Raw genomic sequence first — 25751 nt, forward strand, 5'->3', positions numbered from 1 at the left:
CCCCTTGAGCCACAGCACCACAGAGCCAGTTTTCTGGTGGTTAACTGAGGATAAAAATCTTATGGACTTTAGTGACCAGAATGGCTTTGAACCAAGATCCTCACATCTCAGCCTCCTAAGTAGCTAGGATTACAGGTGTGAGCTGTTTTAACTGCGATCCGTTTACCCTGTTAGTTTTACTGATACCGTTTTAAACATTCTTTTTTTTTTTTTTTTTGCCAGTCCTGGGCTTGAGCTCAGGGCCTGAGCACTGTCCCTGGGACTTTCTCAAGGCTAGAGCTCTACCACTTGAGCCTCAGCACCACTTCTGGCTTTTTTCTATGTATGTGGTACTGAGGAATTGAACCTGGGTCTTCGTGCACACTAGGCAAGCACTCTACCACTGGGCCAAACTTCTGGTCCCTTCACTGATATCTTTTTATACTAGTTTTCATGTCCAACATCTACTAAAAATTTCTATGATGTTAATTGTTGCCTAAAGTGCTAGAGATGATCAGAACAAGTGTCCACTCACTACTGCTTTGCTTATTTCGGATCAAATGTAGTTTCTATTATTCTGAACCATAAAATGAAGGTATAGCTGGGCACAGTGGCTCACTCCTGTAATCTTAGCTACTCAGGAGGCTGAGAACTGAGGATCATGGTTCAAAGCCAGCCAGGGCTTCAAGCCTTATGACCCCCCCCCAAAAGATATCTAATGCTCATACCAATGAATGTCAATTAATGATTCACACCAATATGAATACAATCTCCCCCAAATCCCATCATACAGAATGCTCTATTAATGACAAGTGAATAGCATGAAACAATCTAGTAGCTTAAAAAATAGTTTATTTCCACTTTCACAAATACATGAGCCTCTGACCATTATGCAAGGCACCACAAATTAAATAAAACCTTAGAGTATATTTGTCTTACATGATTCAAGACAAAGAGGATCATAAAAGCAAATGGGTGCCAATTGTGGAGGTGGTGTAGGGAGAGGATTAGAGCCAGCAGTGGCAATAAGGTTCCCACATTTTTCTACAGTGTTTATTGAGACTGGCAGTAATCAGTACATGTGCAACGTAACAGCAGTTATCAAAAATTAGAACATCTAGGAGAAAGACTGTGTTTTAGCTTCTCTGTCTACATAATAACAATGCCAAAAGCACTTCCTCACAGTGCAAGAACTTTTTCTAGTAGTCTTGGTACCAGTAACGGAATATGATTACTAAACATCTCCAATGTGGTTTGCATTACGAAGAAACATGTTTCACATAAAAGCCTCATAATATAATCCAGAGACAAAAATTTGTGTATGCTTAAAATGTGAATCTAGGCTGACTATTCCTGATATGTCTCTTTGTATGTGTGTGTGTGTGTGTGTATGTTTCTTTCAAAGCTTTTCATTTTTATAAATATGGACCCAGTTTCCTAACAATTTTAATATACCCAAAACACTCTGCTCCCAGAACCATGATTGCTTGTCAGTAGCTTCTTTGGGACTATAATCCTAGTCCAAGAAGGGGGGCCCTAATATCCAGTGCGACTTGTCCTTTCCCCAAAATGATGTTAGTGTTGACCAGATCTCCCATCACATGTCACATACCAACACAGACTCATGGGAAGAGGTCCAGAGAATAATTAGGAATAATTCCATAATGACCTGGTTAAGAAAACATGTAGGGAAGAAATGATTTCATTTCATAAAAAGCTTTGACCTGAATTTTAAAAGGAATAATGTGAAGCTGTGCTTCACTATAAGTTGGTTTGTTCTTACTGAAGTACCAACACTACTAGAGGCAGCATCATAGGTCAGCCCGCCTAGGGGTTTCCACTGGTCACTTTTGAGGTAGATGCTGATGGCTTGAAGAGAGGTAGGTAAAGTCCAAACTTGTTTTCAATCCCAGCGAATGTTGCAATTGCCAGTTTGTAGCCCCCAACATGATCAGGATTTGGGGCAGGCAGTGTGATCCTGGATTTTGGAACTGCCTCTGATCCCATGGGTTTTCTAAGAGAAGAACAAATCAAGTAAGAATCTGTGGGTTCCTTTTTGGAAGATGTGTTTTTAAACTTGGTATGAAATAACATTCAACATCTGTTAAAAAAGAAAGTTAAGGTAAAGGAATTGTGTGTCAGCAGCATGCTCTGAAATGACCTTGTAAACATTTTCCTTCCTACATCTCTTCTGTTTCCCCACAGGGTCTACAGTAATGTTCTTTCCTCAAGGAGAGCTGAGTGTCAGAAGCAGCTGAAACTGAACAGCAGATGTCACAGGATACTTACACTCCTCCAAAGTCAATGTAGAACCACTGCTGTAGCAGTTCGTAAGTCAGCAAAGTGACTCCAAACTGTGGTGAGGATCGGAATACACGAGCTTTGAAAACAAAGAGCAAATTATGGATATCATTAGACTTCTCTTTTCTTAAATTTACCTGATACCAAAGGGCTAGTTAAGAACCAATTATTTCCATACCGCCAGCTCCTTTCCATAAAGCTTTTTGACCCTCTTCCCGCAGTATCTTTCTGAAGCAGTCTATCACTCCGCTGTAAGTGGTCTGGCCAGCCCGAGCAGCCACCTGTAATCTAGTCTTGATAACATCAGCAGGGGTCACTAACGATGCTGCAGGCATACCTGTAGGAGAGACACAGCACCGTCTCAGTCTAGTCACATTCTCACTATATAAAAATAACTGCTTTGAACTGCTGGCCGTGGAAAGAAAGTTAAGAAGCCAGCACAATAAAAGGCCCATTTTGTTGTCCACTCTGGGAAGCTCAGATATGACAGTTTCTGCCCCCTACCCTTTCCCCTGCCTCCCTCTATCCAAAAGCATCATTTGTTCAGTTTCTATTCTTAAATACCTAAGCAATTTTAAGCAACTATTCACTAGAAATGCTACTTCAAGTGGTTGGGAACAAATAGGGAAAGTGGTTTTTCAAAAATGTTTTTGCTTTCCTGTTGAAATCAGAACCTCACAAAGTTATTAGGTCTGATTTTTTAGAGGTGAAACTTATTATGTGTTTCCTCTTCATGGTTTTCTGGCTGCTGGCAGTCACAGGAGGTGCCTTCTCTCACACATTCAACCACTTACCCTCCAAAGCCTAACCTCTCCGTTACACCAGAGAAATACTGTTCTGATAGCGAAGCAAATACTGTGTGTGCATGAGTGTGTATGCACACATATAATATTTCAGGTTTACTTTTTCCAAAGATTGATGTCTACAGAAAAATATTTGACAGAGGAGTAAAATGTACACTGGCTGATAATCAATGAAAAAGAATCAACAATGGGTAATTTTGTTTCTACAGTCAATTTTACCCTAAATGGGACAACCATGTTTAGATTTTTTAAAAGTGAGACTGTACTCAGAAGACACTGTCTCTTACGGTTTTATTACTTTTCCATTATGAACCTATTCCAAACCAAATTGGTCAAATGCAGATGCATAAATCTCCCTTGCTTTTTTTAAGGCTTAATAATTCTGTAAGACTTTCTGTCCAAACCATCATGGTCTGGCTCACAACTATCTCTCATCCTTCTAACAGACAGCTTAAAAGTTACAGTGTGAGTGTGAGCATGTATGAATCCACATTCTACATGCTTGTCCTTATATTACCAAAGCAGTTGCTCTTCTTCCATCTTTACTCAGCTCCTCAAACACTAATTTTAAGTAACAGTTGTTATAAAATACTCTGCAATTTTGCATGTGAAAAGCTCACTTTATATTCAAAACTTCACTGGGTAAGTCACACTGAGTTTCCTATTAGGTTAGAGGAATTATTTTAAGTTGGAGCCAGGAATTTATTCTCCAACATAATGGAAGGAAACACGAAAAATGCTTAGAAACCCACTGCATTCACACCACCGATTTTGTTTCGCTTCCTGGTTTAGGGAAAGTTTAGCAGCCAGTCAGTTTTCCACAACCCTCTTCACAGTGTGGGTCAGCATGGGCGAATGCAGCCACACATCTGAGCAAGAAAGTAAAGGGCTGCCCTTCCATTGTGGTAGTTTTCATAAATAATTCCTTTCCCAGTAGAGAGAGGAATGTTGGCGAAGGGGCAGCAGTGAGACGAGATATTATTAGTGGAATAGACAAGGTGAGCAGAATGTATAGAGCAGTTTCTGACTAAAGGGTTTAGTGTTATAAAGGATGTTGGAATATGGTGCCTTCTGTGTTTCCTTCCATGACTCCTAGGTACATGTCTTCTGGGGCAATTGTGAACATCTCTGTAGAAAAGACATTTCTGGTTTAGGGATTTGCTAAATGAACTTGGAGACCTGCAGAGGGGAGCTTCAAAGCGAGGCTGGCAGAGCAGCAGATGATGGAAAGAGCTTGCTAACTGGAGAGTGGCTGATACTCCAGACCAGAGCTGGCAAAGTCCCCAATCAATCTGCCTGGTTTCCCCAGACTTTGAGAGCTAAGGACACATTGATGAAGTGACTCAGTTTTGTCTACTCCAAGGGATGTAGAGGTGAAGAGAAGGAAGACTAGGAGACAGAGATCCTCAACAGGAAGAGCACTAGCAGCCTGCTTCTTAGGAAGGGCTGAGACTAAATAAGGTACATCCTTGGTGGCCAACCCCAGCTCCCGTAACAGGGACCATTCAAAGGGTTCCTCAGATAATAAAAATAATAGCATATCTTCCAGCAACTGAGAAGACAGAGTTACCATTCACAATGGAAAGAAAATGTGACTGGAAATCAAGCTTTGGGTCTGGCGCTTTCCTAAGTGTTCATAAGGGATGTGATTTTCTCTACTTACAGTTTCAAGGTTAGCATATATTTCTTTTAGGTGAAATCTAGTTTTCCTTATCTACAGAATCCATTTGTCAGTGTTTAAGTAAGGACAGTGGGCTGAAGTTCCCATAGGAAAGAAAACAATTTCATGGGCTCTCCAACCTTTGAAACTGAGATCTTGTAAGATAGTATTATACCAATCATCACCAGAGGCTGATGAAGAATTTTATTACCATTCATAAAAGCCTTTGTGAAACTGAATGTTACTTTATTTTGTTTGTTTTTATGTGCTGGTACTGGGGCTTGAACTCGGGGCTTAAGAGCTTCCCTTAGCTTTTCCAGTTGAGTGATGCTTTACCTATTTAGTCACACTTTCACTTATGCCTTGTTTTGGTGGTTACAATAAGATTCTCTTTGACTTGTCTGCCTAGGCTGGCTTCAAACCATGATTCTCAGATCTCACCCTTCTGCTAGGATTATAGGCATAAGGTGCTAATATCTGGCTCTACATGCTATTTCAATCTCTCAAAGTCCTCTTTGTCTGACATGAATATTCCTATGCTCATTTAGTGTTTTTAAATCCATTTGCTTTCATTTCTATGTCACTATTTCCCCAAATTTCATATGAGATTTCCTTTCAAAAACCATCTAATGTATTGGTTTATGCAGACATGGAATCCATTTGTAGTTACTGTGGCTATAGGACTTATTTCAAATTCCTATAGAAGTTTCCTAGTTTTTTCAGCTACTACTTACTTCTCTTTTGACCTAACCCCCTTATTTATAGACATAGCTGTTTAAATATTGCAAGCGCAGATAGTAAAAATACCATTACAAGGTGTACAATTAATCAGTATTGGCACTTGCCTCTAGCAAGGTCAGTTAAATACTTTTGTCCCCTCTCCTATATCTCCCCCCCCAAGCCCTTCTTGTAAATGCATGCAATTTAGACTTCTTCACAAAGTTTAGTTTTCATTTGCTCTGTTTCAAGTATCCTATATTGTTCTTAAATCCACTCTTCACTTTGCTGCAGAGAATATCAGTGAAGCAACCAGTGGATCTCTGCATGTGAGAAACTAAGTTTTGCTTCCCTGCTGAATGCTACTGTACCTAGGAACACAATCACAGTTCCAGGCACTGGCATTGGGAGGGTATCTCCTATTGCAGATGAAGAGAGGCCTGCCTTACTAACTTGTCTTCTCTCCTCTCGCCTTATTCCTCCTTTCCAGGGCTCTCCTATTAAGTTGAGGTTAGATTTCTTGCATTAATCCTTTTCCATCTCTGTATTTTTGTACCATTTTTTTCCAGATATCTAATTCTGGTTTTTCTTATTAGTCAGCCTTGCTTTGTCCTTTAACTCAAGAACTTCCTATTTCAGTCTCCTCTCCTAAGTGCTAGGATTAGAGAAATGTGTCACTGTCAAGGCCTACCTTGGTCTTTGATCAGAACCATACTATCATTCAGAACTATCTCTGGATTCTTAATTTTGGCAATCCTTTCATTAATTAAAACAAAAAAAAACCCTTCCTTTCAAATCTCTCTGAGGTTCTTAATTACAGCTCTTTCAAGGTCTCTTCTGTTTCCTGAATTGCTTCCTTCCTGCGTAATTCTTCAGTTTACTAAACTTGCTGCTCTTTCCTGTCTGCAGACCTCCAACTCTCTACTGATATTCAAGTTCAAAGGGCAGGTAGATTTGTACATAGTATGTGGCTGCAGATGGCCTGTACCATAATCCACCTTTTTTTTTCCCCCATAGGCTTTTCTCTTGATTAAGATGGTCCCCAAAATGCAAGGGACTATGGCAGGTTGGTAGAATAGAGACCTTCCAAATGGTTCTTCTCTATAGAGCAGAAATAGTTCTTCCGGGCAATGTTTTCGGTTGGGATATCATCCAACCCAGTTTCAAAGTCACTGTGGCTGTTGCTAAGTTAAGCCGATGTTATCATTTTCTAACACCAATAAGGAATCTGTAAAATGTATTTTACAGATACTTCAGAGGAGTAATGGATAAATATACCTGGTCCATTTCCCAGATGCAGGCTTTCTATCTGCACAGGAATGTCTGTGGCTCCAAACTTTCAAAATTAATGTGGCAATGACTCACAAAGAGCCATACTTTTATTTCTAGTAGTGACATTGGTGGTGGTAATAGCCCTAGTAAGTAATGGTGGTGGTGGGAAGCAATATAAGCTTTGAGTTCAGAGTCTCATGTTTGCTGAGCATGCTGCTCGAAGCTGGCCTTGGTTATTTGGGTGATGGCTTTTTTTGGCTTTGAACCTTGATCTTCTGGATCTCAATCTCCTTGGTAGCTGGGATTCCATGAATAAGCCATTGGTACTTGGTTACAATCACACTTTTTACCAAGAAACTTACTTCATTGATGTAAACAGGAGAAAATCCTTTAACCCTTTCTTTCTTCTTTCTTTCTTTCTTTCTTTCTTTCTTTCTTTCTTTCTTTTTTCTTTTTCTTTTTTAAAAAACCACTTAGTGACAAGTTACATCCATAGCCATAACTTCTCTGAACAACTAATGAATTATTTACGAAAATGAATACCAGAAAGCGAAACATACTATGTAGGGAGAGAGCAGGGAAATACATATGAATGAAGGGAGAATGAATGAGCAAACACTATCATTATATGCAATGTACATTATAGAGGAGCCTAACTATGGAACTTGAAGGTAGGGATGGGAGGGGAGAAATGGGAAAATGATGAAAGGAGTTATAATGATCAACAGGGACATTCATCAACATGTGAATGTCCTGACTTAAGAAACTGTACCTTCTTTGTATAATTACTAAACAATAAAAGTTTTTAAAAAATAAAGTTTATGAAAAAATTTAAGGGATGATTAAGCTTAAGGGATATGTCATTATATAGCAATTAAAAACTGTGTTTAGAGAGTCTGAAATAATAAAATTAGTATTACTGAACTTTCTGAATATTTATTGTATGCTAGTACTTAATTTGGACTTTCACATCTATTAATTCACTTACTCCATATAATAATCTGGTTCTCACCAGAGAGTAAGACTGTTCTTTTCCCCAAACATAGAAAACCAAGCCAAGGAGGATCAGATAACTTATGCAGGTCACATAGTTCTATACAGCAAAATTAGTATGATCCTGAGTAGCTTAGTAACACCTTGTGCACACCAGGAACCCTCTTGCTCTGATGGCCAGCAATGCTTAAGATATGAGACAAAGGGGCTGGGAGTGTGGCCTAGTGGTAGAGCGCTTGCCTGGCATACACGAAGCCCTGGGTTTGCTTCTTTGGTACCACATACACTAAAAAAGCCATAAATGGTTCTGTGGCTTACTGAAAGAGTGCTAGCCTTAAGAAACCTCAAGGGCAGTGACCAGACCCTGAATTGAATCCCCAAGACTGGCAAAAGCCCCCGCAAAAAACAGAGAGAGCGAGAGATAAAGCTCAAACCACAAGTGCACTAGGCTCACAGCTCTGTGGAAAATATTTAAGGGGGAAGAATAGAACATATTATAGTAGTTGAATAATGGATAATATTCTCTTATTTGCACTTTCCAGAATGTTACAAATATTTTACAATGAGTGATATTACTTCAAAATCATAAAAACAAAAGAAAAAAATCACAAGGAAAAATAACCCACTAGTAAATGCTTCAACTTTGTGGTATAAATTGTGCAACAAACTACTATCTAGAGATGAAATTGCTTTCCAGTTTCTATCTTCTCAAAGATTGACTTAAATATTTTTGGTAATTTGAGGGAACGGAAGCTCAGGAAAGAGCCCTAGATCTTGATCTGAGCTCTTCTACAATGTATCTCTAATGTAACAATACTTGAAGTGATTGATAGGCACATTCTCTTAAACACAGATTGAAGTCAACCCTCACACTAAGCACTCCATCAAGGTCCTTACAGTGGTGCTTTTATCTGAGATGCAGAACTGCACTTTCTAAATAAGTCCAAGTATGGTCTAAGGAAAGTAAGATTTAGGGGCAGTTGAGTAACTTGCCCAAGGCCACACACTAGTAAGTGATACTGAGTTCTCATCTCATGGAGTCCTACCTAATTACAAGTAATTTATACAATTATAAATGGCCTATGTGGAGCACAGGGAATTGATGAGCGAATTGGACATAATTCTGGGAATTCTATATTACAGACTTGAGATCCTGCTTTCTTAATGTAGGCACAACTATGGCCTTACAGCTTCTCATATAAGTGGGGTTGCTAAGCAGCCAGGAAATAACAAATCTGCCTTACAGGTCTTCATCAATAGTTTCTAGTTAACACTAATTAATAATAAAAGAGGATTAAAAAAAAAGAATAAAAGGAATAAAAGAGGAGTTTTGAGACAACATCTCAAAGCCGGGGCTTATGCTCATGCTATTCTTTGGAAATTGCTCTAGCCTCTTATCAGATGAGAAAAGTACCCTTATCAAAAATGCTTGGAGCAAGGCTCCCCATGACTGCCTTAGGGTCTGTTAACTCATTAAATGTTTGTTGTTCCCTGGAGAGCTTATCCAGATTGTTTCAGCCTTGAGGGTCTTAGGACAAGGATGTTCACAAAACATAGACAAAGATAGATCCCTGCTGTGCCTATCATCAATATCTGCTTTTTCTACTGATATTTTCACCACAGCACTGGGAACACAGCCATTTCTGTGATTCAGTGGATATGCACTCAATCTCTTTAACTGCATAAACCTAAGAAGAAACATGAGTTTTGAATCAGTCCAGGTCAATTCTGGTTCTACCACATTTCTTTTTATCTAAATGATAGTAACCAGGGCTTTAGTTGCACAAGTTTGTATGCACTATTTCTTGTGAATACCTTCAGGGCATAAGTACTCAAATATTTTTTAAAACTAAAAACTTCGGTCTGAATCATTCTTATGTTTTGAAATGGAATTATGGAATAGTACAAAACTTGAATTGGCCATCTAACAAGACCACAGAATAAACCAATATTTAATGAATCATTTTTAGACTTCAGAAATTAAGCTTGCCTGAATTTGCCAGATTCATTTTTCAGTCTTTATTTTCAGTTATCGAAAACAATCTATAGTTAACACATATGTATTCTGTTATGATCTATCAGCATGTTGTAGGATGAGGTGAGAGTTGGGGGCTGGGGACAGTGGGCACTGAGGATGGGTGAGGAGGAAGCAACAGAACTGTACGCAGGGCACTCACCAGCTATGGCGCCAGCTAAGAGCAGGTTTCCTGGGCTAACATGCCCATCTTCATTTGCAAGGGAAGCCTTCACATGAGCATAACACGGGAAGTAGATGGCTGAGAAAGGAATGTCTCTCAGAAAGCATGCTTTGGCACCCTGTGCATTTGCAAAAGGAAGAAAAACCACATGTAACACATATCCCATTGAGAAGATCAAACTTCTTTGGAACCTACCTCAGAACAAAATATTCCTGGAGAAGACCAAATGTGTACTCACAAGTTGAAAGATGAGCGGTAAAAAATAAGCCAAATTCTTCAAGTAACAAGTCTGACTCTTGTTTTTAAAAAATAAAATTACTTTGGTTGTATGAGGTGAAGAAGTCTGTATCATGCTATGATTCTGATTAACACCTGGAACTCTGGCTGTCATATTCTTTTCAAGTCCCTATTAGTGGCAAGTCACTGTCATTTGGAAGATGTTTGGTAGTCAACAGAGATGGGGCAGTAATCATCATGATGCCTCTGTCTACATGTTAGAAAGGAGGAGGAGGCCCCGTTTTTATATTATTTGAAAATCTGATGAAAGTGTTGGACTCTTTGCCAGAAAAAAAAATTACATATACGTAAAACAATCATATATCTCTTCAGGAAGTCTTGCATCCCCTTAATTTATTCACATACTTACCCACCATCTAGGGTTTATAAAACATTGACAAATGCTTGCTCTTTAAGTCTTAAAATATTTACAATAATTTTGACACATTTAAGAGCTCTGTGTAGTACAATGAGCTTCTACAGCAAAATCTTCACCATATAACTTCTTGGTGCCATGCTGAGGCCGTGAGAATTGATGAATGCCCAGAAATATAATGTTCTACTGAAAACCACAACACATATATTGTATTTTGGGTAGGCTGAACTGGAAGGAAATCACCTCTTTTCAACACTTAATGATTTAATACCATTTCTTTCACAGATTTCTAATAACCCTAAATTCCATAAAATATGGAGATTCCCAAAAGAAAACAATGAGTCCATCCAGATTCAACACTGACATTTACTAAGGTCTATAAGTGTTAGATTTTAGGTGTGTCTGCCATATGCTGGCTCTCTAGTACTAATCCCTTAAAAGTCCCTTTACACCACATCTTTGTCACTATAACTTTGGTTTTGTTTTGTTTTCCAGATAAATGCATTTTATTCCTAAGTCAAATTGAAATTTTGCATTATAAAACCCTTAGTCCTTTTTTTTTAAAAATTTCAAACGAGAATTGCCTGAATAGAGATCAGAAAACTGAAGTCTGCCTAATTAAGGTTAACTTAATTTGGCTCATCTTTCCAACTAGAACAAATGCTTAGAATCTAGATGGTGTGAAGAATTGGTGGGCTCACTGGCTATTCCTGAGTAAGCTCAATCACAGATGAGTTAGAAACGCCTCCTTTAGTGTGCTTATGAGTCATGAACTGTCAAGCAGCTCATTCATCTATACTTGTCTACTCCACAACTGTAAAAGGGTTAAATTAAAATTTAAGGTTTAAAATACACATCACACCTAAACTCACTTTATAAATTTACCCAAGGTCATGTCTTTGGCTTATCCAGAGAACATCTCCAAAGGTAGATCCAAAAGTCAGGTTTCTAAGAGTTTTTCTGCCTCTCATAGTTTTTTTGAGGGTAAACCATACTACAGCATAGTGTCATTACTTAAAATAGTACCCATCATTCCATTCTCATTTTACAATGAGATTTTAACTTGTTTGCTCAGCTCATTTGTTTGCTGTACTACTTTCCATTTTACGTTCCTCCTTCTGGTTATAAAATATGAAGTGTTTAATCATACAAAAATACAGAGAAGTATCAAGAATTCAACTTTCCATAGAACTTGCGAAAACCCTACAGCCAAATACTGTGAACGTTTTGGAACATTCAGTCAACATAAATATTATTAAACACTCCAGAACTGCAATTTTTCTGGAGTAGTTCTAGGTTAATCCTTTTGTGTCCTTAAATTTATTATGTATAATTTGTTTTGTTTCTGGCAGGTCTAATTTAATCACTGCTTCTTTAATCATGTTGCCTACATTTCTTTCTACTTGATAAAAATGTTAGAATCATCTTTGATTTGGGGGCAGTACTAATGGTTGGCCCCAAGATTCTTACCCATGTCAATGCTTTGCAATAAGTTCAATTCCACAATCTCTTATTGAGGATAAACTGAACTCTTTTCTGGTAAAGCTTCAATGCACCATATTTGATTAATCAAGGTTACCTATCACTCCCACATCTTCTTTGATGACCACTAAGCCAAGACAACAACCTCTTAAATACCACCTCCTCATTCATTTAAACCTTAAATTCTACCCTTTCTACTGAACAACTCCCCCCCTCAGTCCTGGGGCTTGAACTCAGGGCCTGAGCAATGTCCTTTGTCAAGGCTTGCGCTCTACCACTTAAGTCACAGCACCAACTTCTGGCTTTTTTGATGTATTTGGTTTCAAGGAATCAAACCCAGGGCTTCATGCATACTAGACAAGCACTCTACCAAGATGCCATGCTTCTGGCCTCATAATGAACATTTTTTTTTTTTGTAAGTTGTGGGGCTTGAACTCTGGGCTTGGGCATTCCTTCTGAGCTCTTCAGATCAAGGCTAGCATCCTGCCCCTTGAGCCACAGAGCCACTTCCGGTTTTCAAGTGGTTAACAGGAGAAATGAGTCTCATAAACTTCCTGCCCAGGCTGGCTTTGAATTGTGATCCTCAGATCTTAGCCTCCTGAGTAGCTAGGATTACAGGTGTGAACCACCAGCTCCCAGTCTGAACAACTTTTAAGAACCTTTCAATTGAACAACTTTGAAGTAGTAGACAGGAATGGATTCTACATGGTTCTATCTTGCCCGCATTGTTCTGAGTTTTCTATATGCCCTTATATCTACCTTATATCACGGCTGTCTATTCAAATTATAAGTAACTAGGGGCCAGGAACTGTTAATCTGCTTTTATTTAATTTACAAAACACTTAGTAAATTGGCTCTCAGCTGAGGCTCAAGACTTGGTCCTCACAACACTGAGTTTTGTTTGCTAACTTCTAAGGGGACTGAGAAATACAAGGCTTTGGAATATGCTGTCAGGTTTCTATAAGGAAACTAATGCAAGTAATAAAACTACAGCTTTAGTTTTTCAAAGATATTTGCTCATTGAAGACAAGATAAAATCTAGAGGGAAAAATAAGCCATTCTGCCAGGCACTGTTGGCTCACACTTAAAATCCTGGCCACTCAGGTAGATGAGATCTGAGGACCACGGTTCAAAGCCAGCCTAGAAAGAAAAGTAGAGCGGTGGCTTAAAATGGCAGAGTGCTAGCCTTGAACAAAAAGGGCTCAAGGACTGTGCCCAGGCTCTGAGTTCAAGCCTCAAGTCAGAAAAAACAGACAAACAAACAAAACACAAAACATGTCATTCTGTACTGGAAGGTTGAAGTTGAAAGAAAAGGAGAGAGGCACAGGGAAGGGCAGGGAGAAGGGGAAGAAACTGACCCATATTTATGAGCTGTGTCATAAACATTAGAAGGTCAGGTACAGGAGGACAAGGCAGGAAATCATTCATGTACATCCTTGGGACATGAGGAAAGTGAGGACACAGGAATAAGTACCTGGGTCCTTCAAGGAGCCTGGGTGAACCACTGGACCTATCTACTCAGCTTTGAAAATACACAGGAGTAAAAACCATCCCTTCGAATGCTTGGTATCCATGTAATGAGCAAAAGAAACTTTCTCGCCTGTTACAAACCATCAGAGGGAAGTGGTGGGTTTGAACTTTGGGAACATATAAGGTATTAACCTTAAAACTCTACACAGGACCCACTACAGCACTATAGTACAAATGCAAGGGATAAACAGAACCAGAAGGGTTGCCTGCCTCACCTGGGATTATATTGTTCTGCAACCCAGCACCTGCTCAGTGTCTCCCTATAGCAAAACAAAACCTGTTCTGGCTAAGTCAGGAGGTAGCCATCACTTCTCCTGCACCCCAGGCATCAAAGCCGGATCCCCACAGAGAGCTAGTTTTGCAAAAGGCTGGAGAAGAACTTACAGACTTATTAAATTTCCCTGGCCTCCTTTTCCCCAGTACTTCCTCCAGGTCTTAGGGACAAAGGCAGGTGCCAATTTGCAAGTCTGCCTAAGGCAATCCCTGACCTGTTGCTCCCACACAATAAAAAGGGAAGCAGGATGTTGAAAAGCCTTTTAAAGTTTCAAGGGAGAAAATGTTTCTCTCCCAGATTCCTTGATAATTTCACCACTTTGTAGTGAATACCCATTCTCCAGTCCTACATCAGAAACTAAACCTGTTTTACTTGAATTCTATTTGCTCCTTGTATAATTTTTACCAAGTTATCTGTCATTCTGAACAAGCTGTTTTGAATAAAAGGGGCATACTGCATAGCCTGCATCAGCAACACTGGAAGAATTACTCTGGCCGTTAAAAAATTAATAAATTACAAAGTATGGACCACTTCAAACCAAACTTTCACTCTTCTTGGATTAGAGGACAGTCCTGTATTTTCCAGTCTGAAATCTTACTGGATCTATAGGCAGACCTGCCCTTCCATAATCTCCAACTGCCCCTAAATTTCCTTTGTACGAAGCAAAGTCATTTGAGGAAGAATTAATAAGTGTAAAACACAATTCTCTGGTTTGAACAAATAATTTGATCATGCTGCCTGACTTCTCTTAGGAAAAATGTAATTCTCATCTCTTAGTATTCATTAAAGTACTCTACAAAGAAAAGATTAAAAAAATAAAAGCCTACTAATATACAGATATGAATAAAAGGCATCTTCAGGTAGCTTATATGTAAATATTCATTTTTTTACTCTTTTTTCCGTATTTTTTATTGTAATTAATAGAAGGGTTACATGATATTTGCCAGATAGGAGGTGCATTAATTCACATACATTGATACCCTTTCACATGTCTTGATCCCCATTTCCCAGCCCCCCACACCCACCTCTCATCTTGTTTTCCCCCTTCCCTATCCAATTTCCGTGAGATCTGGTTCTGTTCCAATTCTAACACTATCCATAACCACTCAACTTAAGGTCTAGGAAGACTTGTTCAAACTTTCAGCTTGATTTACTTCAAGTTCATAAGCCACAACTGGCTAGTCACTTAGACATGATTAGAGGTACTGGCCACAGAATTATCATGAAAGAAGAATCATTCCTTCTGCTTCTTCTGCCCTTTTGATGTGGACACACTGTGTTGGAAGCCCTGGATCAATTCTTAAGTTGCTGGAATGATCCACTGAAGTTTATCCTGGCAGCTCTACCTGGCAGGAAATTGTCAAAATACAACATAACAGGATCCTCATACTTCTACACCCACAGCTATCTCCCATGACTTTTCTTTTAAATGTCTTCATCTTGGATGGTTATCACACCTGCTCAATCACTTCAACAGTAGGAAAAGAGCTAGTCCTGAAGGATGGTGCTGACAAAGGAGTCAGGGCCAGGGCAGGTCTTTATGCATGCTAATTCCTGCTTATTCTAGCCCTACCTGCAAACACAGCTCTAAACAGAAGATTTCTAATACAGGGAAAGGTAATTACACTCACAAAGGGACCTCTGTGTCAGCCAGGGCACCAGGAGCCGGCAGGTCTGGGAGACAGAGGCTTAACAGAGACTCCAGCAGTGAATGTACATTGTCTAGCATGGGGGAAAATGCCAGACTGGGGGACCCAACAGCATTTAAGACAACAGTGGTGCACCTTGTCTGAGGAGGTTATTTAATGCTTCTGGCACCTGTCGTCAGAGCCACCCCTCTTTTCCTACCTTACAGGTTTTGAATTTATTTGGCATGTATAATTGTATATTTTGATCTGGAGCTACAAACAAAGGGCAGCATGTCATGTCTTGATCCCTTAGCATTCTTGGTTTTCCCCAAGCCAGTTAACCCTTAGTAACACAGTCTGGTAACGTGTTTCCTGTCCAATAGAGGAAAGGCATTTACCTCATGTGCCCAAGATTTAAACAGGGTGAGTCCATTCTGAATCTCATTAAGAAACACTTCTGGTGTCACAGCTAGTACTGCTGTTAAAGCCAGTTAAACCATTGAACCACTGCAGACTTAATATGCAAAAACAGTGAAATGCTTTCAACTTAAATATCAGATGTGAATGACTTCATTTTTATTACAGTCCTGAGATTACTAGACCACTATTTTTTTTCTCCCTTAATTTCACTATAAGTTTAACAAAAACAAAAAAAAAATCATCTTGGCAACCCTTGCCTTTTTTTGGGAAGACAAGTAGGATATGCCTCTGGTCAGCCTATGGTTTTCCTGTTACCACAGGCTGCTCTGCAGGGCAAAGTGTATATCACTTAAAAGGACTAGAAACCATACAAGATGGCTCATCTTTTTCACTTGTTTTCTTCCTTTTCTCCCTCTACTCAACTTATACCATTTGTTGCAGAGTCTACTTTCAACCTGAGTGTTGACTTAGATATTTTAATATGATAACTTATAATCTCTGCTTTTTTTTTTTTTTTGGTGGGTCATGGGGTTTGAACTTGGCCTGGGTCCCTGAGCTCTTCAGTTCTAGGCTATCGCCCTACCCTTGAGCCAAGCCCCACTTCCCATTTTCTAGAGGTTAACTGGAGATAAGAGTCTTAGGCCCTTTTGTGCCAGGGCTGGCTTTGAATCTTGATCTTCAGATCTCAGCCTCCTGAGTAGCTAGGATTATAGGCATGAGCCACCAGCGCCTAGCTAATCTCTTTATCTTTGCCTGCCTCTCTATAATACATGCTCTTAAAAACAAGCACATTTTATAATTGTAAATTTTAAATATAGCTTAAAATATTAGGTATTTATTATATATACATACATGCCTACATACATACATACAAATGCATTAAGGCATTGTTTCCTCCTTTTTTTACCTAGGATTGGAACTCAAGGCCTCCTGCTTGCTAGGCCTTCAGATACTTTTTGGATAGTCTCTCGTGTGCGTGTGCGTGTGCGTGTGTGTGTGTGTGTGTATTCTCAGGCTTGAACTCAGGGCCTGGATACTGTTCCTGAGCATTTCTATTCAAGGCTAGAGCTCAAGTACCTGGCTAAAATACATTTTAAATTAGGATTGTAAATAACTTTTATCTCATATACTGAACACATCATTCAACTGTTTTCTGGTTTCTACTACTCCTATTTTTAGGGGAGACTTATAGGTAGAGATAGCGTCTTGGTATACACATTGCACTGGCCTGGACTGCAAGATCCTCCTGCCTCTGTCTCACAAGAGTTATGCTGGGATTATATGTGTGTGCTATTAGGCCTGGTTCCCATTATTCTTATTAAAATAACTATTAGTTCAGTTTAGCTGCTGTCCCCTTGAAGGCAAACTGGCTTTTTCTTCTGACCTGTTTCAGCAGTTTAATTCTTATATATTTACTCTGGATTATTTTTATTCATTCCAAACTTAGTCTGCTATATTTCCTAACTTTACACATTAATGTATGGAGGTATTTGTTTTTTCTTTTCCTGGTCAGTGAACTTGGGATCTGGGTGCTGTCCCTAAGCAACATTTGCTCAAGGCTAGCCCTATTAAAACTATAGCATCACTTTCAGTTTTATCTGTAATTGGAGACAATCTCAGAAACTTTCCTGCCCGGGCTGGCTATGAACTATGACCTCAGATCTCAGCCTCCTGAGTAGCCAAGATTATAGGTGTGAGCCACTGGTGCCCAGCTTTGTTCTGGAAAATATTTAGCCATCACTTTTTTTTTTCCTTCCAGTTACTTTATACTTACTAGACCATTTCAAACTTTTTCTATGTCATAATTTGTTTCTCAGAAATGTATTCTGGATAATTTATCTTCCAGTTCAATAATTCTCTCTTCAGCTGTGTTCAATATAATATTAAAGTTATCTGAATTCAAGTTTTTAAATCATTACAGATATCTTCTCAACTTAAAAAAAAGTGATATTCATCTTGTATTTCTGGTAGTTGAGATTGAAAAAGAAAACTTTTCTGGTTTAAAATACTGCTTGTTGATTTAATTCTCATCTCAAAGTACCTGTAATTCCTTACATGATTTTTGATTTCTCATCATAATTTTTTATTTTCCTTAAAATGTTTTCTGTGAAATTCTTTGAAAGATCCAAGAGGACTTATGTTTGTTTTTGTCAAACCCACATGAACACTATCAACTGAAGACTATTTAAAAATCAATTCCCAGCTTGACATTTTTTTCTTATCACCAAATAAATATAAATTCTGTGTGCAAACTGAAAGAAGACCAGCTAAGGGCTTCTAATTCCTAGGGGAGTGTTTCTTCCCAAACCCCCTTTCTGTTCCTCCAGTGAGACAGGAGGAACAACCTCCAGGGCAAGGGATCATTGCTATTACCTATCCACTGAGGCTTATAACTTTTTGAAATCTCAACTTCACTTCTATTGTTTAGATTCAAGAATACAGAAGTTTCTATTCTGAATAAAGAATATTCAGAGAATATAAAAAACTTTATATAGCGACACTAGCTATCAGCAAATGTAGGGTTGGCATCTGACAATAAACATTTTCTTACTAAGCCCACTAGCATCCATCAACCATATTCTTTTAGAATGAACACTTTAAGCAGTATTGAGATATTGTCTGTGGTTTAAGAAACTAATACTTGAAGTCAAGTGTATGGCAAATGCCCTCAAAGTAAAAGCTAGCTTTTAGAGTTCTGTTGACATCATCTAATTATGGAGTGATTATTTCTATCTTGCTAACCCATACATTTGAAAATACTATACAAAATATTTTATCCAATGTTTTTAGTTGTTTTAATTGGGCAATCAGTTTAAATATCTGGTCTGCCAGTCCTAATAAGCACACAGAAAATGATTTTAGAGAAGATGCTCAACTTAGTTGTTTTTTGATATATTTTATATACACTAAAGTTAAATTCAATGAATAATATATAATATTGTGTACAGTACCCAGCACAAGGATCTTCAACAAATGGGTAAAAAGCATCATCAATGGAAAACATACTGTCCTACTGGAGCAGACAATGTTAATAATGATACATTCTTTTAACAACTAGTGGCTACAAAATTACTGAATCACACTGGAGTTCACCAGTAGGCAATCTTTTGCTCAGTGAAAAACTCAGTCCCACTAAGTAAATTCATACAAGTTTACTAAACTGCGTTACTGATTGTACAGATTGCCACAAGAAGCATCTTTTTAATGTTTTAGACAATTAACGTTTCCTTACCCAGCTACTGCTTAAGTACATATTCTGATCACAATTAGAAACCAGAGAATGTAAGGATGGTTTAATAGAAACAGAGACATATTCATCACTCTTAGAAAATATATTCAGAGAACTCTGTGAACAGTAGAATAGGAAAATCACTGGGTAAGAGAACAATACTGAGTCCAGTGACAATCTGAATGCAGAAATCAGTACTTGCTAGGATAGTGTTCTAACACTTGAGGCATACCTCCAGCCTTGGTTTTTACTTGTTATTTTATTTATTTTTTTAACATAGGGTCTTGCTTCCTACCCATATATAATATCTGAGCTTCTAACTGCTTATGTTAGGCTTCTTTCCACTGTTGAGATCCTAGGTTCATGCTACTGAATCTAGCTTGCCTAACCTGTCCTACCTAGGCTCTATTGGAACTGCAATGCACCCAATCTTTGCCTTCCATACAGCTTGGTATGACAGACATGTACTATTGTACCCAACTGTGAGTTGCTTGAGAAGAGGGTCTTGCGTAATTTCCTGATGAGGACAGTCTCTAACCATCCTCCTATTCTCAGCCTTCTAACTAGCTTAGGGTTACTAGAGTGAACCACAACATCTGACTCATTTCTGTACTTTTTAACATGAAGGAAGGCAAGTATATTCTAGAAGTTTAGGTAAAAGTCCTGTCTTAAAGATAAATACTGTGGGTACTTGGCAAAAGTAATAAAATAAAAATGAAGTGCAAGCAGAACAAAAATAACTTATTTGGAGCATGGGACTGGAAAAGCAAAATTTTATTGCTGGATATCTTTTCATTTGTGCTGGTTCTGGGGCTTGCCCTCAGGACTTGAGCTTTTACCACTAGACACCCTTTTACTTTTGGGCCAGTCCTGTGGCTAAAAATAAGAGCCTGGGAAACAGTGGCTCATATCTGTAATCCTAACTACTCCAGATGCTGAGATCTAAGGCTCAGGGGTCAATACCAAAGGTTCAGGGGTCCAAGCAAGAAAGTCTGTGAGACTCTTATCTCCAATTAACCACCAAAGAGCTAGAAGTGGTGCTGTGGTTCAAGTGACAGAGAGCTAGTCTTGAGCAAAAAAGCTCAAGGACTACATCGGACCCTGAGTTCAAGCTCCAGAGTTGGCACCACAAACAAAACAAAACAGTTTATACTGTGAACACTGACTACTTGGAAGGCAATGATGCCATTTACATCCAGAATGGAGTGCTCACTTGCAACAAATACTTGTTGAATGAACAGAAGAACAGTAGAATACGAATTATTTGCTATTGTTTTTAAGAATTTGTTCTTTCCTCCCCATCAGCTTCTTTAACACTCTCAATTCCTTTGGTTACTGCTTCACAAACACAGTATTTTTCTTCACAAATACAGTGTTTTTCTTTTCATTTGCTATTCTGAGGTCCAAAGCAGAATACCTAGCCAAACAACATTTCAAATTATGCAGGTCTGGGGCAGAATAAATGCAATTTGCTAAGATTTTTGCTAGAATCCCTTAGTTGAATTTCTAAATAAAAGACAATAACTACTGCACTTCATGTGCACTGTGCTAATCTCTGTCATTTATGCTTTCCTGTGTTATTTTAAAAATCCTTACAACTACCTTATGAGTATCTACGTCATCATACATGCAGTATCTCTTACATGGCTCAACACATCTTTATGTGCCAAGTCAGGTTTCATAGAGAGATGGCATTGAACTTGAAACATAGCCTTGCCAGTTGAGTTACAAGCTATATTACTTTGACAAATTGCCTAAACCCATCATGCCTTTCCTTGGTTGTAACTTGGAGCTTCAAAAGAAACAGTATCTGGCCCACAGGCTATAAAGGATTAAATGCGGTAAAGCCTACACAACCTCAGCACAGGGTCCAGGTGCAGTAAACTCTCAATAACCATTACCTCTAATGAGCTTACAGTTCACACATCATTCCAAATTCGGTCTCTGTCCTTACCTATGGAAGTGCTAGCCATCATATTTGATTCTGTTACCTACAGGTGTTTCACATTCGTGAGAGACTGTGTTTTCACTGACTCCAGACAGCATGGCTTTCCCAATAAAATTACAGCAATCAGGCCATGAGTGTAACTCAGTGATAGGACATTTGCCTAGTATGCATGAGGCCCTGAGCTAAATCTCTAACACTTAAATTAAAACCAACATCATCTTTCAACTTTTCCTTTCTTCCCTGAAACAGCATGCTTTGACTTTACTTTTTCTTCTAGTTGTTATTTTCTTTCACAGAGAAACTTTTAGGTTGGGTGAGTTTTCTCTGATAATAGTTCCTCATGTTGGGGAGTCTACTACTCTATTTAAAATTGATTTCTTTATCTGGGCACCTGTGGCTCACATCAATCCTAGTTAATCCAGAGTTGAGATCTGAGGATCATGGCTGAAAGCTATCACAAGGAGGAAAGTGTTTGAGATTCCTATTGCCAGCGCTGGAGGTAGAGGTGTGGAGGTATGGTATGGTAAAACACCAGTCTTGAGTGAAAAAGCTAAGGGACAGCAACCAGGCCCTGAATTCAAGCCCTAATACTGGCACACACACGCAAAAGGTAACTACTGACCAGCACAGTTAAGTTCTAAGTTCTTTTTTTTTTTTTTTGTCCTTTTTTTGCTTTTGTCTGTACTACTCACTGTTCCTCCTCTCCTCTATCTCCTTCTTTGGTGAATGTCTTAGTTCATTCTAGGTCTCCACCTGACAGCTGCTTCTGCTCTCTTCTCCATCTGTACTTCCTGAAACTAATATGGGTGGATTATACATTCTACCATGGGTTTTCTCCATAACCTGAAGATCTCACTCATTCTCAAGGTTTTAGGCACAAAGATGACTCTCACAGAACATCTAGTGTCCCCATTCGTCTGCAAAGCTTTAGTCACTTAGTTCCTTAACCTTGCTCTTGCTCTGAGATCTGTAACATCTAACTAAACCCTCTTTTATTTCTGGACTTCTCCTTTATAATAATAAAGTTAATAGTAGGTCCACATAGTCCACATCAGTATCACCATCCTTAGCTAGAAAGTCCTTTATCTTGTGTTGGGCCATCTGTTTCTGCCTTTCAGGTTAATCAGGGTTCAGCATCAGAGGCTTCAGAAACCTGTTCTTGGCCTTGTTGTGAGTCAGTCATAGACCTCATACATATCCCTGCACATACCTTCTGACAACTTGTCACTACTGCATATACTGTATGAATCTGTAGTTAGCCAATTGCTCCACAGATGGTGAGGTTCCAATGGAGCCCCCTTACTGATTTGGTTCTCTATCCCAAGCATTAGAAGGGAATGAATGTCTGAAACTTGGAAAGGGATCTCGCACACAGCTGTCCTCCTTGCACATGAGATTTTCCCAATACCTTTGACCTTTGGTCATTATTAGTCAGTTATTTTACTTTCTTTGCTCTAATGTCCTTGTGTGTACCACATAAGCACCTGGCTTACGTGTACTCAATAGACATTTGAGTAATTTCATGTACTCAATAGACATTTATCAGGTGTCTACCTATGTGTCAAAACTGTGACAAAGCAGCAGTAGTGAACAAATAAGTACCTGCTATCAAATATATCCTAATTAGAGAGACACAAACATCCAGAGAAAAGTGTAAAATGGTTAAGAGACAAGAAAACTGGAATGGGAACTATGAAAGCAAGTGAGGTGTGTGAGCTAAGATCCAAGGGTAAGAGTGCTTGCAGATAGAAGTGTAAAACTTGGAATATGTGAAAGGATGGAAATGCAGTGGTATACTTGGAGCACAGTAATGAAGACAGGAGGGTAGAGAGGAATTTCTGTCTTTCTCTGTGGTAGGAACTTGAACCTCATATCTTATGCTCATTAAGCAAATACCATTCTACCGAGCTACATCTGAAGACCTCTAAATTACACACACACACACACACACACACACACACACACACACACAAGCACACATACACACACACTCAGTTGTTGTTTGTGGTGTGGAGGGGGGTCTTGAATTCAGGGCCTCACATTCTCCCATTGCTTTCTCTACTTAAGGCCACTACTGTACCACTTGAGCCATACATCTACTTCTGGCTATTTGCTGATTAAATGCAAGTGAGAATCTTGTAGACTTTGCTGCCTTGATTGACTTAGAGCTCCTATACTCTTCTCAGCTTTCTGAGTGGCTAAGATTATAGATGTGAGCCATTAATGCCCAGCTGAATACCATATATCTTAAGAAAACCAGTAAATAGTATACGTTTTTCTCCTTAACTATATTATATTCAAGGAGTTGTTTCAAAGGTAATTAATAATCCTACCTTTATTTCAATGGTCTCTTTCTTGCATTGCTGTATGTTACAAGCATATCTTACAACAGGTTACCATTTGGGAAAAAAGGATGTTTTGTTTATAGTTCACAATGTTTGTAGAAAATTATTTCTAACTTCTGGAATGTGAAATGTTTACCATAGCCACACTTATTTTTCAGTTGCAAATGTATTCCTAAAGCAAGTATTCCAATTGCCTTTCACTGTGAAATCACAGAAGAGCGAGGTGTTTTGCAAGTCAATTCAGGAGAAAAACAGAAAGCATGGTTAAGCCCAATTTAGGCAAGCTTAGGCTCAGCAGGCCTAAACACACAGAGAGAGCCACCTACTCACCCTCCGGGTTTGGCACTATAATGTTAAAGAGGAAAACAAAGGGGCCCTGGAAGCAGAGGGAAGGTTGGAGTCCCCACTAAAACTGGGCCAAGGGTCTCTTTCTAAAACCCAGATGGAGGAACACATACCAGGCTAAAAAGTACTAGGTCATTCCTGGCTACTCGCTCTTTTCTATCTAACCAAGACTTACAAACAGAAAAGCTTTGTTACTAAAAAGCACAATTTTGAAACAAACAGCCTATGAAGGCACACAACAATGCTTAAATTGGGGTCCCTAAAAGGATAAATCCTTATGTGAACAGTGCTCACTCTCTCAGGGGAGAGTGCACTGGGACAGGATGAAGAGGGGTGGGCCCCTTACCAGACTCACAAGACCAAGCTGAAGGTTGAGTGTCACACATGAGGATCACAACTGTGATGGTGCAAAATGCTCACACCTCAGACAGGTCATGTCTGCCGCATGACAACCTTCAGGTCTCTGGGTTTAGTTAATACAGATGGACAGCAGAAGGATGGGGTTGCCTGTGCACTGCACTCTCTTGCGATGAAACTTTACTCAGCGCAAAGCGCTAGTGACTTCACTTGGTAATTACCAACACACCAAAAACAGCATTTGGTAAGGCCAGTGCCAAGTCTTGCGGAATGCCTCTGAACTAGATTAAACCACTAGACTAGTAATTAAACTAACTTTATATGGGAGAGCTCTCTTGTGCAAACTTGAGCAATCCTGCTCACTTCAAGAAAGCAATTTTCACACAAAAGTAGAAACAGACAACTTCTGAGCTTCAGTTTCAGCTCAAATACCATGGCTGGCAGTGTCTGCTCGCTCAGCTACAAGATCAGGATATCAGCTACTTCCATACGCCTTAAAGGGAATTAAGATTATGAAGTAATGTGAAGATAAAAAGCACTAAATCCCAGTCTTGATCGTCCGCAGGCATTTTAATAGCTGCTTCTGTAATAGCAAACAAGTCCCTACCATTGTATCCACCTAGACATTTTGGTAACAGTCACTGCCACAGTACCCAAGGACGAGACAGCCTGCTGACAGGCTGCTTGGCATGCTGTCAACATGCCAAGCTTCTGCATCCTGTTACAGGCTGCAGGAGCCTAAAACTTTAGAATGATTCCTTTCAGACTGGCCTATGCTGTGCCACATGACAATAATGTTTATTTCTTATACCTGGTAATGAATTGGTAAACAAACTATGTATAAGATTCTATATTCCCTAAACAACTGCAGAATGAGCATCTTACATGCAATTAACAAATCAGCATGTGCATTCCCAATATGACAAATGCTAAATAAAAAATCGTCACTCATTAAGATCATTTACCTAGGGCCTGGAGTTTGGTCTAGTGCTAAGAGTGCTTGCCTAGCATGCACAAATACCTGGGTTCAAGTCCTCGGTACGACATATATAGAAAAAGGCTGGAAATGGTACTAAGGCTCCAGTGGTAGAGTGCTAGCCTTGAGAAAGCCCAAAGACAGTGCTCAGGGCCTGAGTTCAAGCCCAGGACTGGCAAAAAAAAAAAAAAATCAATCTCCTAAATAAGAATCTATATTGATAGTTGCAAAAGTTAAATTATGAGGATACTTTTGCAATCACTGGATCTCGGAAGTCATTTAGGGAAGATAGGTCTGCCTAAAATAAGGTCAATTTATTTTAAGGTAATTTTGATATTTACTGAGGTCATCTGTAGCATCCAGGTTCCCCAAACAAAACAAAACAAAAACTCAAATTATACCTGTGAGTAGGATCTCTATAAATGTTGAATGTCAAAATGAATGAATGTCAAAACAAGTAAATTAAAAATTCTCTAAAAAAATGATTCCTGGGAGTTGTTACACATTACAAAGAACAGTTAAACTCCTTCAGGATGAACTGAGAAAAGAACAGAAGAAATCAACTGTTTCCTTCTTATGTCTATGGCATACAATTTCTTGGGATAATATTGTATGAGAAGATCATAAGCATCTCATCTTGCA

General features: G+C 39.0%; 1 protein-coding gene across 1 annotated transcript in view; it reads right to left on the minus strand.

Annotated features, from left to right (window-relative positions):
• Positions 1 to 814: 814 nt before the first annotated feature.
• Slc25a13 (solute carrier family 25 member 13) overlaps positions 815 to 25751 on the minus strand; it is a 164519-nt gene continuing 139582 nt past the window's right edge. The window contains exons 15-18 of the mRNA XM_090333144.1: positions 9903 to 10041; positions 2459 to 2617; positions 2269 to 2359; positions 815 to 1993 (exon numbers count right to left, since the gene is read on the minus strand). Coding sequence (XP_090189270.1) covers positions 1807 to 1993; positions 2269 to 2359; positions 2459 to 2617; positions 9903 to 10041 — 576 coding nt within the window. The 3' untranslated portion in view covers positions 815 to 1806. The remainder of the gene's footprint in view (positions 1994 to 2268; positions 2360 to 2458; positions 2618 to 9902; positions 10042 to 25751) is intronic.

Source organism: Megascapheus bottae, chromosome 5, assembly GCF_031878675.1.
Source record: "Megascapheus bottae isolate mThoBot1 chromosome 5, mThoBot2.hap1, whole genome shotgun sequence".
NCBI lineage: Eukaryota > Metazoa > Chordata > Mammalia > Rodentia > Geomyidae > Megascapheus > Megascapheus bottae.